A 19,623-nucleotide genomic window follows, 5' to 3' on the forward strand; every position below is an offset into this window, starting at 1 on the left:
GCCCCGTCACCCAGACTGCATACACACAAAAAGGGCTCACCTACGCTGCAGCGCCGCCTGTGCCACCCGTGAGTGACAGGGTGAGTGGTGCCATGGGGTGCAGCCCGGTCAGACACCAGGTCGCTGTGAGCCATTACCAGGATTTGGCCAACTAGGAGACTCGCCCTGCGTCCTGGATAAAGACGGTGACTGGGGTCTTCCTCCATGTCCCTCACCTTCGTCACCACTACAAATAAAGCATGGCGCGTGGATAACCATGTGTGGTGCATTTATTATAAGCGTGAAGGGGGTAAGACCATCTTGTCAGCAGAGGGGCCAACAGGATATGACAGTTCAACTGTCAGTTGCGTCACAGCCTCGGTGCACAAGGATGAACAGCGGGAGTCATCTCACGCACCGAGAGTACTACTCTCACCGAGGTGTGATTGTGGTAATGGAGAAGAGGTAGTGGTCAGAAAAAGGAGGACTATAATTCCTAGCTAAGAGTGCAAAATGGAAAACGATAGAGCGGTGTGCAGTGTGTTGCCTACCCAATGACAGCAGCATCGCTAGAGGGCTACGTTTGGTCCAGAAGCCAGAGTTCCTATGTAAATGCCCGGAAGACCTGCTTCCTTCTACCGCAATCTACCTCCAAATGAGGCTTGATCCCATGTAATGCACGTGTCGTGTATCGTTTTATGTCCTACTCTCATTGCTGTGAAAATGAAATGAACTTCTTGTAGGTATTTGTCAAGTGTAGACCCTGTCACGGTGGAGTCCTGGACACACAGAGGAAGGGCGAGGGCAGGCTGTGTTGAGAATATGCATAGATAAGCCATAAGGGGAACAGTTGCAAACATTAACAGACATTATTATAGGTTTATATTCAGTGCAGTCCAAGTTGTGGGAGGGGGGTGTAGTCTTGAGCAGGACTGTGGAAGGAGCAGTCAGAATCAGGGATGGAGCCAGGGCTATCAACACTTTCAGTTGATATGGTCCACCAGGGGTTTCAGTTTCCCACTTCCTGCCTTTGTTCAGTCTTCCCACTGTCGTTAAGGGTCCCCCAAACATCATTTTGGAATGGGCCCCCTGGCATCTTCAGCTGGCCTTGGTCTAAATGGTAGATTTAAGAGTGAGTTCATCTGAACACCCTTCCATGTAACAAATACAGGTCAAATGGAAACGTGGTGGGTGTGGAATGAATAGGTGATGGGTGTTGCGTTTGTCAGGCACTGATAAACTGTAGGGGTTGATCATGCAGGGTCTATATAGGATGGTAGCAGGAGACAGGGTGAGAGAGGTTCACTCATCTTACCATTTCTCGCTGGTTGTCAATCGCGGCCAGCGAGGAGTTCCATGAAGCGCACACATGTTTAGCATCGTCCCAGTTTGCTTCCTTTTCAGAAAAGAAGTAGCACTTGTCCAGGTACCCAAGCCAGCCATCACGACAAGGGGGCAGCACTTCACTGTTCTTCACATTCTCCACTCTGATGGCCTCATCTTCAGCATGGGCCGGTTCATCGGGGCACTGGCTTCTCTGTAGCACTAAGAAAACAGCAAGTCATGCAATAGTCAGGAGAGCAACTCTACAGTGCAGGTATTTCTAAAATGCTCTGTGCGACTCATGCAAGGACTGGATACATGGACTATTGGGTAAAAGGAGAGAACCCCTGGCACTCTTAACTAGCTACTGTGATGACCTGACACATGGAAGGGCACACACTGGCAAAGGCGAATAGCATTATAGATGTGCACTCATTCCAGGATGTAGTGGGCAGAGTTCCATGCGTTAATTTCCTGGCAAAAATATCGCCATACAAGAATATCACCATATTTTTGCGGCTTTATTAACCCATTGAACCTGCGGGGGGACACCGCGCAACTCCCATATTATTTTAAAGGGAACGGGGGACACCCCCGCTCCCATTTACCCCAAAAGTTATCCCCACTAATATCGCCTATGGGCGTTCCCGACTAACATATATATGGCGATATTATTGGTGGGGATAATATTACCTGATACCGTGGGCAGGAAGGGGAGCAAGTGACAAGGAGGTGTAACTCAGAAGGGCACAGATTATGGAATGCATTGGCAGGGCCGGCCCTAAGATTTACGGGGCCACGGCAGCAAAAGATGTGTGGGCCCAGTAATTTACATATGGAATGATATCCATGACATCACAGATTAGGACTTTCGTACCCGAGGGGATCATGGGAAGTTGCATGAAAAGGAGTTTCCAGAAGTAAGCCAAGAGACAAACAAACTTTGTGATTTCCAGAATATAAGTGGCAGGTTCATGGGCAATCAGTCACAGCATCTATTTTACCTGTTGACAAGGAATGTTCCAGCTCAGATAGTAAGGAGCAGAAGAAAGTGCATTGGTATACAGTCTTTTCATCTAAAGATGTTTATTGGAGAAGATGTTTCATTGAAAAAAAATGCTCAAATAATTTTTCATCGAAAAAATTCTTTCCAAAAACTTTTTCTTCGAAAATAGATGTATGGATGTTTGGGTGGGCCAAAGGGTTCAATTTTGAAAATGGGGGTTTGCGGGAACCCCCGCCCTCCCCAATAAAAAATGAACACTACCCAAGTTAGAGGGAGCTGTGCAGTGCCGAAATAGATTGGGAACTGTCCAGTGCTGAAATACATTGTAACTGTATGGAATCTATTTCAGCACTGGACAGTTCCCTCTGACTTGTGTAGTATTAGCAAGTAATTTCAGGACTGGAGTCTTTATTGGGGGGTTGGGGAGACCCCTGTCCCCATTAAAAAATAAAATAAAAGTCTCAAGTGGACTCGCTGACACTACACAAGTTAGAGGGAGCTGTCCAGTGCTGGATTAGATTGTTACTTTTGCAATCAACTTCAGTAGTGGACAGCTCACTGTAACGTTATGCATGTTTCAGCGATTAACGAAACTCTATTCGATGAAAGTGTTGCGATGTATAAACACTTTCCACTTTATGTATGGAAATTCGTTGAAACACTTTTCACAAAAAAAAAAAAAAAACGATGTAACATCACCTTGATGTACATTTTTCAATGAAAAGACATGTAACCATGTGCGTTGTATGCAAAGAGTCCATTTGAATTTAAAAGGGGTCATTATCATAAAACGATGGGAGCAAGGGGTCAAAGAGTTGCAGAGCTGGAGGGATGAGGGGATTCTCAGAAGAAGGGGTGGCACGTGTAAACCAAAAAGGTGCAAATGTGTAGCAAAAGTACTTCAGACAACCTGTTAAGATACAGACACATATTTTTCTCTGTGTTTTAAGGGCGATGGCACAGTGCCTGTTAAAACAATGGGAACTACAGCTGCACGCTTCGAAATTGCTGATCTGGCTGGAGGTACAGCTGCGCTTCTTGATGCGTTTTGGCGAGGTGTGTGTGCAGTTTTACCACGTTACATGTGCCTGTCCTCATTATTCCTGAGGAACTCTTGATCCTTGCCAGCCCGATGCTCAAAGCCATATCTGTGCCCCCTTTTCCCCCTGTATCCCTTGCGTCCCCCGTATTATCACACATGGACACCCCAATGACTTTGCCTGATTGCGGAAAGGAGGGAACAACTGCTACGGACCAAACGCTCAAGATATACATCCGTGGCATCCTCAAAAGCTTGGATGGACATTCCCAAGGAGCATCGTTTATTCAGTTTGACAGAGGGGTTTTTCTCCTCCCACCTTGAACCTGGTGTCCAAGCTGCCATGAACGCGAAGTAGCTTCGGGTGACCTGGTACGAATTCCTGTTATTTGTGAATTCCTCGGAATCAGCTTTCAGTGCCAACAAGGAAGAACTACGGGCACCAAGACTCATTGCCTTGTAGAATAGTCATATCCTTGACCTCCTAACAGCTATGGAGGGAGGGGTCTATCAGAAGATGGGGATTACCTGCTGTACATTTGTACATTTGTGCCTCCCAAACAATTGCTGCTTTGCACAAGCTTAGGATGGTCATGGAGAACTATGCAGTAATCACAAATGGCCCTTGGTTGGGCTCTCTTTCCTTGGGTGCCATCATGGACGAGCCTAGCTGTCAAGATTTTCATGACAATTTTTTTTTTTGCTTGTTATCTTTTGTTCTTTCCAAACGCTCTTATGAGGTTGTTCTGCCCAGGAACTGAAAGCAGCTACCATGAAGACTGTCACCCTGTCCAAAGCTAGAACCACTACCGTTTCATATCACATGGGTACTCAGACTGAAGCGGTCTTGTGTCCTCCACCAAAATGGGACGATTGTGTGGAGCAGTGGGTAGATAGCAGAAATGGTGAGGGGACGAAATGGGGTTGTTCACCAGAGGAGTTTGCTCCTATTGGGACCAATGAGGGAAATGGTTGTAGTGTTTTATTTCCCTGAGAAGATGGTTTTAAAGAACAGGATATTGGTTTATTAGTTAAAGTATTAACTAAAGGGGGGAATGCTGGGGTGGTCGATAAAGGTCCCAATAAGAAGCAGGGGTTCGTCTTGCGCACGCCATATTGGTGACTGGGGGAGCGGCAAAGTTGCAACTTTACATTTATGTAGCTTAATTAATGAGAATAGGATTTGTGTTTAGGTTGATAAATTTACATTTGCACGTGCGCAACAAGATAAATATCGAAACTGCTGATGAAATATAAACACAATATAGGTATGGTGTGCCACGTAGCACCTAGAAATTGGGCAACAAGGAGCTTTATAATGCACATGCGAGAAAGGTGATTTGGCACGGAAAAAAAAACACTGAAGGGGATGCAGTAGTTTTAAAAAAAAGCATTCACCGACATACATGATATGCAGTTATTACATCTAATACAAAGCATTGAATTCCAAAAGCATCGAAAAACAGCAATCGAATGCATTTTTTTCAAAGATAAAGGTTTTATTTGAATTATAATGGGTTTTAAGGGGTAAAAAAAAAACAGGTTAGGTGGGGACCCACCCATTAAAAAAAAGAAAAAAATGCATTCGATGCTTTTTCTTTCTTTTCTTTTTTCCTTTTTTTTAGATGTTAAGGCAACAGATGCAACCACTATAAACCACATACATACATGGGTCTCAAGGGACATATGTTTGGGGTACATGATGGATATGTACAAGTCTGTATGCTGCTGGGTGCTCCTTCATAGTTTGGACAACCCCTGCAAACAGGGTTTTGCGAGGTGGACTTTGTGTGACCAGGAAAACTGGTTTGGCAGAATTAAAGGCTGAGGCAGCTGCAACCATGTCAGAAAGTGAGTAACGGTCAGGCCCAGGGTTTTTATGACTTGGCAGTATTGTAAAAAGGAGATGAAATCTTTTAAGTGCATGGGAGCTGGTTATTTATTGTCCCAGGGAATCCGGCCATTTGTTCGTGATGCAGCAATAAACTCAGTGCAAGGGCCGCAAAGGGTTGTGTCCGGAGGACATGCGTGTTGAATTGGTAGTTGTTTAGATCAAAATGAAACAAGGACGCCAGCAAGTCTGGGTGGGTGAGATAGTCATCACCAGTTCAAAGGCAACTTGTTTATTCTACCCCTCCCCATATTGTTTGAAATGTGCATCACGTCTGGGGTTAGAAGGTCCCAGGCCAGCTGGAACTTGTAATGTATTAGGTTTGTGTTTAAATATGTAACCATGTGACAATATGACGTACCACAGACAAATCCCAAAAAGTGGTGTTCTGTAAATATGAGCAGATGATGGTAGATAAATGTGACCAATGAGAACGTGGGAATTAAGGAAGATTGGATTTCTTTTGTATCGGTTGGACCAATCATGTGTGGCGCCAACATTCGTAGTAACAAATGTGGGAGTGTTTTAACTGTTGCAAAATGTGAAAATGTATATAATGTGAAGTGTTTGTGTGGTTCAGGGAGACGCGAGCTAGTTTGACTCTACAGCGTCATCTAACTCCTCCTGGCCGATTATACAATAAACATGCTTTACGGACGAACGTACACTCACTTCTTACGTAGTGGACCTATTTTGGGTTAATATGATTAGCTACTCATCCACACAGTTGGGTGAGGTCAGAGATGGCAGAGGCAGATTTAAAGACCATGCAAAGTAAGGTTGGTGCAGAGGAATGTGGAAGTGGATTATTCAGGCAGTTTGCAAGGTGAGGTATTGGTTGTTGAGGGAAAGTGTTCATTGGGTGAATGAGCGCATGTGAGAGTGCAGTGGTAGGGGAGAGTAGCGAGTGAACAAAAAGGCGACTGAAAGAAAGGGGGGGTAGCAGTGTGTGTGTGAAAGAGAGGGGAGGAGGCCGAGTGTGAAGGTAGAGGAGAAGCAGTGTGGAGATGGGGAGTAGTGTAGAGGGGAGAGTAATAGTGTGGAGGGCAGGGAGGGAGAATAGTGGGGAGTAAAATTGGAGGGTGAAGGTAGGCAGTAGAGAGGAAGATTAGATGGATAGAGAAGGAAGTTTAAGAGGGAGGGAGGAAGAGAGTGGGAGGAGGAAAGGAAAAGGGTGCATCAGAACGCAAAAGGGGAAGATCAAGTGGGGCGGGGCTAGGTTAGATTGGGAGGGAGAGCTTTTAGAACCCATTTACTGCAAATCAAAATAAAAACCTTGAACTGTCTTTGGGAAAAGGTGTGTTCTTGAGGCCATCTGTGACAGTTGCTTGTCTGACGAGTGCTTTTGAATTTACAAAGATCGTCCACCCTTATGCCTTGGGCACTTGGCATGTGCACAAACAAACTAATTTTTATGTTTTAGAGGTTCAGATCTCTTGTGTAGCAGGGATCGAAATTAAGATTGTTTAAGCGGGAGCTAAAAACAGCCCCTTAGTATCCAGCATTAACAAGTGACCAAGAGCTTCCACTGGGGAATGAGGAGCTAGAACATAGCATTCTGCAAATCTACTTCCACATAAGATGCAAATATATAATTTTGTCCATTATTTATGAACCCCTTATGCTTTAAACGTCTTATAGATGTGTCCTAATGTTTATTTATAGAGTGTGCCAAACACACAGAGTTACATTCACCTAGATGTGTTTGGTTAGCATCAGATGGCCAGGCGAGCCGAAAGTAGCTCCTGGCAGCTGTTTCAGTCAAGCTACATAGGCTATTCTAGGCTACAAGCGGGAGCTAAATAGCTCCCAGCTCCCCTCGATTTCGAACCCTGTGTAGTGTGCGGGGCCGTTTATATAGATAATCAGGCACCCATCCTGTGCCTCACGTCAAAACCACAGACCGAGGCGCACCACAATGGTATTAAAGTATGATGGGTGTTCATCTGGCAAACGGCAGCATTGCCTGGCACATATGGAGATTGTCTGAGCATGTGATATCTTGAAATGATGATGCGAGTGCCTAGAATGCCAACATCGGACAAATGGTGGCAAAGCCTGATGTAAGTACCATGGAATATTATGGCAGTAATGCACATTTATGCGAGTATCTGGGTGTTTGATGGCAGAAATCACCAGGCAGAGGTACCCAGCAATGATGCAATAGCCTTGCAAAATGATAGCAATATCTGGCATACATTGTGAGTGCCTGAGCACTGTATACAACTGCTATGGTGGTGACTGGCACAGTGTAATACGATTAACATATAACTGCAACATCTGCAAATGATGGTGCGAGTATTGAGATGAGTAATTCCAGTACCTAGCAACAAAGAAAACAGTTTCACTATACAATAACGCATGACATTGGTTTTGTCAGTGATTGCTTCCTACCTACGCACTTGCATGTTTTTATCACGGAACTGCACACATGTGAGAAATTGCACCTTTCGCCCCCAAACACTAACATGTAATGGAAGCGACACCCTCCTAAGAGCCCCCCAATCGTATCCATCCTCTGCTAGGCCCTTTATCTGCAGTTTTACTCAGCCTTGCCCCCTTTGACCAAATCTTGAAGAGCAGCAACAAATAAAACAGGGGCGCAGTTAACTTTTTCACGGTCTGTGCAAAGAATTGTTGTCTCAGAGAAAAGGACATAGCCTAGCGGTATTACTCCATGTCAACTGGATACAATTTCTCCAGTGTCCACTTTGATTTACCAGAGCATTCTGGGCGTTGTAGTCTTGGGTGATTTCAAAGGAACATATTTGACTAAAGTAGCTGAACAACACACATTACTAAAGAAAACACCAGAACTGGAAAGTATCGTCCTGGAAATGCAGACTTCCTGATCTAATCACCCTAGGCACTGAAGTAATAAGGACAATTATCCACCTGCTAGACGACAGCATTAATGCAGCACAGAAACAACAATACCCATTCAGTGCTGTTTTGCTTTTATGGATAACAATTTATTAATTTTCTCTCAACTCCAATTAACTCTCAGAAGACTGCTTTGAGAAAACACAGGCAGGCATTTTGCGTGCAAAGTTTGATGGTAAGGATTGTTTATGCAAGCTCGAAGACTTCGCATGAGGTGGTGTTTTCGCCGGGGAGGAGCAGGAACTGGATGGGAATGGCCAAGGATTAGCATGGCCTTGGGCAATCAATGGGTGGGCAAATAACCAAACACCTACAAGCTGTGTGTCCCTCCTCATGCCATTTTGGCCTATCTGTACTCTAATGCAATAGTTTTGTCTTATAGGTGGTGCAGGTGCCACCTAATAGTCCAAACTAAACATAAATGCTGGTATCTCTCCCACTTTGAGATCAGAAGGCAAATTCGGACAACGGGAAGACTGCAGGGGAGGAGGGCGGCTGCTGCGAGAATCCAGCATTTGAGGTCTCGAGTCCTCCAGCTTGGACCACCATCAGCTCTGCAAATTAGCTCCTTTTTTAGCTTTGGCTAATAGGTGGCACCACCTACAAGCCAAATGGAATACAGCTAGGAGGGTGATGACATGTGAGGTACACACAGCTTGTGGGTGTTTGGCTATTTACCCACCCATTGCTTGCCCTTGGACATGCATATCTCCATGGTCATTCCCAACTACTACCCGTCCATGCCCGCCCCAAAAAAAAGCCCAAGGATCACCTTGAGTTAGCTTTCTCAAGCAGTAACATCACACTTGCCCTGCTTGTGCTATTTCTAAGTGTCTGCTAATAGTTGTGGGGTGCATTCAAAGGCCCCAAACTGAAGTCCCTTTCATATGAAAAGCAGGCTTTTAAATACTGACCACAAAAAGGCTTGACAATTCTATTTGCATTTTAAATGTAAAAAATGTACCACTAACAGGAAAAATGTCAGGGAAAAAACATGGTGCGCGTTGACGAACGGTAATGTATATTATGTTTTGCATACAAAATACCACTGACATTTGAAAGGCCACTTTATTTTCCATGGGAATTCTGTCGGCCAGAGGCAAACCCTTTTGCTGGCTTTTGGACACATGTCACAAGGAACTTCAACACTGGAAGCCTAGCATCCTAGTGTTTATGACTGCAATAACATGTGGCTTCCTCTGGAAGTTGTGGAAAACCAAGTGTTCTGTAGACTGTCTTTCTCTGCAGGACCTTTTCGCATGGCTGATGCATGACCACAATGTAGACAGTATGTGTGAAGAGGGGAGCTGTGAAGATAATTCAATTAAGGGAGCCGGAAACTCAAACTTCAAACAGGTAACCCACTTCAAAGAGATTGATAAAAAAAAAAACACTCTGGTTACAGGCGAGCCCACTGAGACCATATGGCCTGAAGGCAGGCGAATTGTCGTTTGCTGACATGAAGATTTACTATTAATGTAAAAGGACTTATGATTTAGGCCTTTTTCCCCAGAAACCATAATGCAGATTTTTTTCATTTATGTCCCATTTTCTAGGTAATTTCCAGGCAATTTTGGAGATATAAAAGGCATGCGCCTATGAGTTAGGGGACTGCAATTTCCAGTTAAACTAGGTTTCTTGCTGATCTGAAAATGTTTCAAATGTGAATGTTGGTGAACGGGTGGAGGATAAAATTAGGAATATGGGTAACATTCTTAACGTATGCTTTTTACGGAAACAGCTGAAAAATGCCACATGGCCATGCAACATGGTTTGGACATGGCTCTCATTTAATTCCCCATGATTAGCTGAATCCTAAAATACGTATATTATGGCAGTTATTAGTAAAATTCAGAAGTTTTGTCACGTAACTCAATTTTGCAAAAGAAATTACATGGGAACAAATGGGCTTGCAAATTAAGCTGCCATATGTCTGCTCCAGATTCTAAACCAATCCATAGAGAGGGGCTGGAGTGAGGAGGAGAGGGAGGGGTAACTGTCCAATCCTGTTTGACCCTTTGCAGGGTACTCCCACAAGATTGTAAAATTGGTGGTGTCACTTTTTCATGCTTTTTAAGGGGGACTGCACTAGGAGGAAGGTACAGAGCTGCTGACATTTACCATCAAAGGAGCGCTGCTGCAACTTACAATCTGACAGCTGCAAGGAAACACCAGAGGAGCTTGCTGAGCGGGCATCTGGGTAGAGCCGTCTATTGTTAGGAAGGCCAAAACGATGACTGGGTCCTATGGTGGGGAGCCAGAGGCCATCCTTGAGAGTGGAGTGACCAGGCCCCTGCCCTATCTTTCCAGAGGGTCCAGACATGCAGCTGGTTGTCCTGTACTTTAAAAAGAGGCTTTCTGTGTAAGTTTGAGCCCTGGGATTCCAAAAGGTAGGGGAGTATGCTTGCCCAAAATCCTTTCCCCTTTATAGTGAGCGTCAGGGGGCAAAACTGTGTGCAAAATTGTGTAGATCCTTGGCCTATTTTACTAAACAATTTATTTAATTCCCTATTTGGTAAACATCACAGGGTGAGATTTGTTAAAATTCTAAATTAACAAAGCTGACTTCCCAGTGTACACTGAAAACTAAATCATATAATTTAATTGGGTAATCCTGTTTGACCAGTTGACCTCAACTTCTTAAAGGAAGAGGGATTTCTTTGTTCTTAAATCAGTCTATCTCTTTGTCCAACTTTCCCCTAACGCATGCGTTCGAGCTGGGGGGGCAGGAGCTGAAAATTCAAAATTCTCAAATATCCCAATTTGTACCATACAGCTTCCCCAACAGAGGCCTTTCAGCGGAGGGGAGTCTAAAAAACAAACCGCTAAATCACCCTGTGTTCATTTTAAACCAAAAGTGTGGGTGAAATCATAATTGCCAATCTAGAAACCCTACTTCTAGCCTTTTAAGCCTGCAGGAAAATCAAAGAATTGCACAGCACTACATTTATAGGTGGTGTGGTTATTGATCAGTTTATTACTTGAAGTGAAAGAATTGTGATTTGTATTTTTTTAAAGTGATTTGTGTAATTGATATGTGTAACCAGAAGTTAATAGTGAGTCACAAAGAAGGTGGTGCGTGTAGTTCAGTGTGATTTCTATTACTTTTAATTAAAAAAAAAATACAAATATAGATTTCCTATACACTGGCCTGGTTATTGACTCATTGTTAGCTCAGGGGGGAGGCGTCCAAGGGCATGATATGTGTCTGAAGCAGGGCTGGATAAAAGAATCCTTTAAACAGTTTGTTGTGTGACGCCTTGAGTGGGGAGGGAATGAACTCCCTGTGTTCAGGGTGGACTCTCAATAAACCGTTACATGGTACTGGCTTAAATGAGGCAGTTAATGCACTATTTGTATACATTTTTTTTTATGTTCAGACACTTGATTTATACCTGTTACTTGCGATGAAATCTATTAAAAGGTCAGAGGGGTGTCTGTATATATGACATGCATTATTTACCGTAAAAGCATTTCTGATGGTTGTATCTGCTTAGATTCACATGCTGTGCATAGTCCGACATCCAGTAGTAACCACAGAGTATTGCATCTTGTCTTTCGAGAATTGAAAGGGGACGTCGACATGGGCGTGCCTATAACACTATCCCTACGTGACGTGTACAGTACCCAAGGTCCCTCACGCGTCGAGGTTCATCCAATTGTATTTTTTCTGCCAAGAGGGAGCCTTATGACTAACGTGAGTGAGTACAGAAAAGAGAAAGTAGTAAGATGTCTATGTTCCTTGCATCCGAGCGGGGAGGAAGGGTGGGCGCATGTGAATCTAAGCAGATACAACTATGAGAAATGCTTTTACGGTAAGTAATGCATGTCTTCTGAAGTTTGTCAATCTGCTTAGAATCACACGCTGTGCATAGACTAGCGAGCAGTACCCGGAGTTGGAGGTGGGTTGTGAGAAGGAACAGTAGTGAAAAGATGTCTTAGTACTGCCTGTCCCACCTGAGAATCAGACCTAGAATGAGTGTCTAGGCAATAGTGTTTTTAAAAGGTCTGTGCAGAACTCCAGGTTGCCGCTTTGCAAATGGACTCAAGGGGAACATTTGCAATGAATGCTATGGACGCCCCAGTGCCTCGAGTGGAATGTGCTCTAGGCTTGAAGGGCAGTTCTCTCTTAGCAGGATAGTAGCAGAGTAATGCAATTGACAATCCATCTAGAAATAGTGGATTTGGAGACTGCATCTTTTTTTCCTGTGGCCACAGACACGAAAAAACATAATAGTCTTCCTTAGTGGACGAGTTCTTTCCATATAGAACATGACAGCTCTGTGTACATCCAGTGTGTGTAGGGTTCTTTCCCCCAGGCTTGAGGGATTTTGAATGAATGTTGATAGCTCTATTAACTGGTTCACATGGAACTTGGAAATGAATTTAGGCGCACATCTAGGGTGACTGCGCAAAACCACCTTCTCTTTGTGAACTGTTACAAAAGGATCTAGAATAGAGAGTGCCTGCAGTTTGCTTACTCTTCTAATGGAGGTGATTGCTATTAAAAAAGCAGTCTTGAGGGTGAGGTTCTTAAGACTTGCTTTGTGCATGAGCTCGAAAGGAGCTCCCATAAGCCTAGTTAACACCACATTTAGGTCCCATCCGGGAGCCGGGTTAGAAATGGGAGGGTGAATTCTTTTTACCCCTTCCATGAAGGCCTTAATCACTGGTATCTTCCACCATGACACCTTCTGTTATGTTGTATATGCTGAAAGTGCCGCTAGGTGCACTTTTATTGAGTTGAAGACTAGGCCTGAATCAAGTAAGTGAGTTAGGTATTGGACAATGTGAGTCAGAGAGCAGTTGATTGGGTTAATGCTCTTCGAGTTCCACCAGATGACAAACCGTTTCCATTTACTAGAATAGCAATATCTAGTGTTAGGTTTCCTTGCCTCCCTGAGGATCTCCATGCATCTTTGAGGGAGCTGCAGGTGTCTGAATTCTATGAACTCAGGAGCCAGGCCGCTAAATTCAGTGTCTGCGGGCATGGGTGAAGCGTCTGCCCTTTGTCTTGCGACAACATGTTGCACGGGCAAGGCAGTCTGACTGGATGAGATAGGGACATCTCCATCAGATGAGCGAACCAGGGTTGGCGGGTCCACATGGGGGCCACCAATATCATCATGACTGGTTCCTGGTGCATCTTGTGCACGATCTTGTTGAGAAGGGGAGTCCGGGGAAAAGCGTAGACAAATTTCCCTGACCATGTTATCCAGAGTCCATTCCCCTTGGATCGGTTCTGGGGGTACCCGGAGGCGTAATCTTGGCATTGGGAGTTTTCCACGGTTGCGAACAGATCGATCTCTGGAAAACCCCTTTGTGCGAAAAAATTTTGGCGACGATGTCTCTGTGTAATCGCCATTCGTACTCCCTGGGCAAAGGAAAGTCTCTGCTGAGTATGTCTGCCAGAAGATTGAGTTCCCCTGGAACATGTGATAACAGGAACATGTGGCTTTTGAGAGCCCACTTCCAAATGTTCTGAGACAGTTTGGACAGCCCTGGAGAATGAGTGCCTCCCTGTTTGTTCAGATAGTACATGACCGTGGTGCGGTCTGTGAGGATTAGGATAGTCTTCGTCTGTAGTTGTGTTTCGAACGCTTTCAGTGCTTTTGAACACTGCCAGCAGTTCCAGCAGGTTTATGTGGTTGGACGCTATGTCTGGCGACCAAACTCCGCTTGCTGTCTGCTGGAGCAGGTGGGCTCCCCACCCTGTAAGGGAGGCATCCGCAGTTAGAGTGGCTTCCACTGCAGGGGTGGTGAAGGATTTCCCTTTCAAGAGGATTTCCCTCGACCACCACCGGAGCGAGAGAACTAGGGCCGGCGAGACCACTACTAAATCGTCCCACTGTCCGTTGGCCTGGCACCACTGGTTGCTTAGCCACTCTTGCATTGGGCGCATGCGCAGGCTTGCGTGAGGAACTAAGTAGATACATGACGCCATCATTCCTAGCAGACACATAGCCTTGCATACTGTTACCTCCCGACTGGCTACATAGTGAGGTATTTGAAATAACATATTTTGAACCCTCTCGTTGGAGGAGAAGACGAGGCCGTCCTTTGTTCGAATTAGAGCCCCTAGGAATAGTTTGACTTGACTGGGGTCGAAGCTCGATTTGTTCTCGTCGATAAGAATCCCAGGCTGAATAAAAGCTGTGTCTTTTGGGTATTTGACAGACATGTCTCATAGGAGTCCCCTGTTATGAGCCAGTCGTCAAGGTAAGGATAAACTGGAATGGATTGCCTGCGCAGGTGTGCTGCTGCTACTGCTAGTACCTTTGTAAACACCCTTGGTGCAGATGCTTTGCCAAAGGGTAGTACCTTGAACTGATAATGTTTGTTTTCTATCATAAACCTGAGGTACTTTCTGTTTGCTGGCAACATCGAAATATGAAAATATGCATCTTTCATATCCAGAGTTGCCATGTAATCCCCCTGTGTGAGCAGAGGAATTACTTCCTGCAGGGTGACCATGCAAAATTTGTGTGGTTTTACAAACTTGTTCGCTAGGCGCAGATCTAGAACAGGACGCATGGTTAGATCCTTTTTGGATACAAGGAAGTACACTGAATAAATACCCTCCTCGACCTGTGATAGAGGTACGATCTTTATGGCTCCTTTTTGTTCCAGTATCTCGACTTCTTGAAGAAGTATGTAAAAATGTTCTGGTGTTAGTCTTCCTTGATGTGGAGGTCTGTATTTTGGGTATTTGTTGAACTCTACACAGTACCCGTGGGCTATGGTTTTTAGCACCCACTGGTCCGTGGTTATTCCCTCCCATGCTTTCAGGAATGATTTCAGCTGGCCCCCGACCGGAGAGGCCTGGGAGGGGACCCGAATCTTCAAGTCATTTGGAGCCTGAGGCAGGAGAACCTCTGGGGGTCGGGTTCCTTCCTCTTCCCTTACCACACCGCTGTCCCCTTTGAGGGTATGGGGTATTGTAAGTATTGGTTCCCTGTGGAGAGTTCCAATTGTTTCCTGAAGGGTATTGTTGATGAGTGGAGCGTTGGCCACGAAAAAACCTTGCGTTTCCAAACCCTCCCCTTGTGGGAGGTCTCCAAGTAATTTGGTCCAAGCTCTTTAGGGTTTCATGTTCTTTTTTCGCAGTCTCTAAGGCCTCATCGACCGCCTTTCCAAACAAGTTGGATTCCTTTACAGGTAGAGATGCTTGTGTTTCAGGTTTAAACCCTGAATTTCAAAGCCACGCGTGTCTTTTGAGGAGAATGCCCTGAGCAAGGGCTCGGCTGGCTCTCTCGGCAGCATCAAAAGTGTTTTTTTTTAAATACTTTGGTTAACTCGCCTACCTTCAGAGACTGTGGTAAGTAGGCGGGTCCGTAGAGGTTCTGGATCCTCTTGTAGGCCTTCTTATATTAAAGCCCATTGCGCATCTGCGTAACTGGCCAATAGAGTGGTGTTATTGGCGTTTCGTGTGGAGTACTCTGCCGCTGTGGTAACCCTCTTACCCAGGGAATAAAGCCTTTTCTCTTCTTTGTCAGGGGGAGCCTCGCCTGTTGATAAAGGAACCCATGCTCTTTTTCTTTTGGTAGTGACTACCAAAGAATCTGGGGTGGAATGACCTCTAATATAGAGGGTCTGATGGAGAAGGGTGGAAGAGATTTTCAATTCTTGGGTTTACACCTCTCGTAAGAGCCGGTGTAGACAAGGATGGAGCAAGGCATTTTTTAATCGAATTGAGGAGAGGGATAGCTTGGCTGGTTGGTGCCTTCTCTTTGAGTATATCCTCAACAAAGTCGGCTTCAGGTGCTGCCTCTTCAGTGGCAATTTTAAAGTGATCAGCTGCTTTACGTAACATTATATTAAGTGTTAGTTGATCATCAATAGGAGAGGGATTTCTTGTAGGGGTGTTCTGAGGAGAGTCCAGAGCCAGAATATCTGGGTCTGGGTCTTGTGGCTCTGGTGACTGCCATGTTTGAAGGTCACCCACATCTGGGTCCTTCCCCCAGCCTTCAATAGGTTCATCTTCAATGGGCTCATCTCCAATGGGCTCATGTTCCTCCTCATTATAGAAAGTATTCTCCTGTACCTTAACTGGTAGAATGTCTTCTTCAAGGTCATAATTATATATGTCCTCTTCTAAAGAGGGGTCAAAAAGTCTTGGGAATTTAGTTCTAGGGTTAGCAGGGCTTTCCTCCCTTGGCCTTCTTGGTTGTTCTGCACGTTCAGCCTTTCCATGCAGTCCTCAAACTTTTCCCTAGTCCAGACTGATGACCTAGAACGGTCTAGGAGTGGAAAGGTGTCTCTCTCATAGTCTTCCATCGAAACAGTGTCCCTAGCACTCTCTTCCGTCGGAAAACATAGAGATCTGTGCCTGAACGTCGAAGAAAGTCCTTCCTCTCCTTCAGAGAAGTTCTCTGGCGGGACCGATGAAGGTGGGGTATCCCTGTGCCCTTCTCTCGACTTCTGCACATTATCCTTAGATCTCGGCGGATCTTTGGGTCCTTCAGAGACTTTCGGAGTCCCTAGCCTACCGTTTATGGGAATCGGCGGCCACAATTCTTGCCAGGCTGACCTCGACGTCCTCACCAGTCACGAGGCGCGTAGGTGCATCTGACGATTGTAAGGGAGTCTGTTTTGGAGGAATCAGGGCCTTGCCCCTATCAGCCACCTTTTCTGGCAGTGCTGTTACTTTTGGCAGTAGTAAGGCCTTGTCCTGAGTCCTCGGTTTGTCTTTGCCGTACGCGTTCCTGTGATGCGTGTCAACGGAACTATGTGTTTTTAGGGTAGCGTCCTTTGTCTTGGATTGCCCAGTCGCTAGGCACACATGTGGCACCGGGGAGGGCTGCCGATCTCATCGATCGGTGGGTATCACAGGAATCACCAGTGAACCCATTGGCACCAAAGTCTTTTTCGACGTAGTCGAAGTAAGGCTAGGGATTGTGTGCTTAGTGTCATGCACGTGTCTGTCTTTGTCGCTGGGGTGTGACTTCCCCATAGCAGAGTTTACGCCATGCTTATCGGGGCCGGGGACAGACGATGAGGAATGCGAGCGTTCTGTCGAAAGGTCAACAACCTCCGGTTCGGAGGCCTGATAGTCACTCTCGCCGTCGTCACATTCGGTGGTAGCGGCAGAAGTCCCTGGCCTTGGCCATACCGTAGGCCGCCCACCGTTTTACTCTATGCTCTTTCAAAGTCTTGGGGCGGAGGAGATTGCAGGCCGCACACCCTTCCTCTTTATGATCGAGTGGCAAGCACCGGTTACACCGTCTGTGCTTATCCTTCCATGGGAATTTGTTCTTACAAATAGGGCAAAATCTAAATGCAGTCCTCTCCATAGCTGAGGTTACACAGAGTGACTAAGACCAACTGGGAAAGAGGGAAGAAAGGGAAAGGCATTTTCAGTTTGAAAAGAAATGTCCACCAGACCCCACTCTCCCTACTGTATAGACGGCGGAATGCCGGCCACGTGGTCGGCAACGCCGACAGGATCACCTTCCGTCGAATCTCGCAGGTCTTCAGCGGAAACTGGAACAGCCGTCGAGACAAGGGACGGAAAGGGTGATAATAATATATCTTTATAGAATAATTCGACCAAAGGTCGTTGGACAAATGGACTTTACGAACTCTGCATAAGGGCAACCAGTTATCTGGGTGGAAAAAAACAATCTGAGGGACCTTGACGCGTGAGGGATCTTGGGTACACTACACGTCACATAGGGATATTGTTACAGCCACTCCCATGTCGACGTCCCCTTTCGATTCTCTAAAGACAAGATGCAATACTCTGCGGTTACCACAGGATGTCGGACTATGCACAGCATGTGATTCTAAGCAGATTGACAAAGATCAGAAATATATGTTTCGATATATGTTTCGAATAGGAATATTATGAATTGCTCTAGTGTTTTACAAATTGAATAGAAAGAGGATACATATTTTTTGAAGTAGAAAGTTCATGACCTAAATTGATGCGTGTCTAGCTCTGTCCGACTATTGGTCTTGATCATAGTTCTATTTAGAACTGTTAAAAAGCATTGACAAAACTGTTTAATTTACCAATTGAACCACTGGGAATGTAGGTACCTCCCTCACAAATTCTGCATCCAACATTACAGATTTCAGAACAGACTATCAAACTAAAATCTACACGATTCTGAACAGAGTGTCAACTTAAATGGGTTAAATTCCCTGAAACATGCAATCAATCTTCACGTTCTATTCATCACCATTGTGTTACATTTCCGCAATCGCGTACCCCGGATTACCGTCTCTATGCGGTCATGTGATCCACGTCAGCTGATTGCTGCCTCAGAACCCGCGTCAATCAGCTGTTTAAAAGCATAGCAGTGCGTGAGTTCATGGCTTCTGATTATAGCTACTTTCACTTGTGTTACCAGTGTTCCGGTATTCGGTTACCTTTCCTGTTGCCGGCTTTTGCCCGCTTTACGTACTGCCTTGCGTCTGGTCCTGGCACCTGTTTATATATCTCAGCTACGACTCTTGCTCGCTGTACAGACTGACTTTGCTTCTGGTCCCCGCACGCATTAGGATATCACGGCTACAACTTGTGGCCGCTGTACCGACTGCTTTTACCTCTGGTCCCTGCACATGTATAGATACCTCGGCTACGGCTCCTTCCAGTTGTATGGACTGTCTACTCCTTACCTGCCGCACCATTTCTGTTTTTTCTCTGTTTCTCCCCTACATTTCTTCAGTGCTTGTAGCTCCTCCTCCTTTTACACTACGAACGCTGTGCTGTTCCCTCAGCACCAGTTTAAGGACTTTTCCTTCTTTCCTTGGCTACACTCCGTGATGGATTTCTGCATCTGTTGAACTCCGTACACGTTCAGGACGCTCTGCAGATTAGATCTTTGTGCATCATCCCGGCTCTAGTGCGCCCCTCGTGCCGTCCGGGATCAGTTACCCTTACTAACTTCCTTGTTTGTTGTATTATCGTTGTTTTTTTACTTCCTCTTGCTCCCGTCCACCTGCACCTTCCTTCACCACAAAACATTACTCGGTAAGGAAACCTTTTTGTTTCAGTCAAAGTACCCAATATTGGTCATCAGGTAATCATGAATTGCTGTCTTGTAGGACTTTGGGGATAGAAGGTTTCATGCACATCATTTAATTATACTGGACCAGTCCAGAACCCAGAAAGGTGATTGACACCCTACTAGATAGGTGACTTATCCTTTGGATAACTGATAACTGGATATTGATTATCTGTTTTTCTTTCACAGCATGGGTACGTGGCGGTGTGTTCTCCCCGCTCTTTTATGCGATTTGTCCCTCTGTCTGGTTGATTCTACCTATATAAAAGAGTTCCCTCAAGTGAGGAGGCCTGGGTTAAAGAATAACCCAGGCTCTTCTATCAAGGTGTCCAGCAAAGGGACCAGCACTCACCTTTCAATTCCTCCAGAGCCACTGGTTCGGTGAGTAACACATTGGCTGTGGCTTTTAAGAAAGCTGGTAAGAAATTGGTCTAAAAGACTGGCTGGTAGGCTGTACATTATTTCAATGCCATTTAAAAAGGTTTACGTT

The 19,623-nt window shown here is 45.3% G+C and overlaps 1 protein-coding gene across 4 annotated transcripts in view; it reads right to left on the reverse strand.

Annotated features, from left to right (window-relative positions):
* LOC138580151 (early activation antigen CD69-like) overlaps positions 1 to 19,623 on the reverse strand; it is a 287,597-nt gene that overhangs the window by 36,661 nt on the left and 231,313 nt on the right. For all 4 annotated transcript variants that reach the window (XM_069650471.1, XM_069650472.1, XM_069650470.1 and 1 more), the window contains one exon: positions 1,295 to 1,524. In XM_069650471.1, coding sequence (XP_069506572.1) covers positions 1,295 to 1,524 — 230 coding nt within the window. The remainder of the gene's footprint in view (positions 1 to 1,294; positions 1,525 to 19,623) is intronic.

This window comes from Ambystoma mexicanum, chromosome 3p, assembly GCF_040938575.1.
Source record: "Ambystoma mexicanum isolate Mex_15411 chromosome 3p, UKY_AmexF1_1, whole genome shotgun sequence".
Classification (NCBI taxonomy): Eukaryota; Metazoa; Chordata; class Amphibia; order Caudata; family Ambystomatidae; genus Ambystoma; species Ambystoma mexicanum.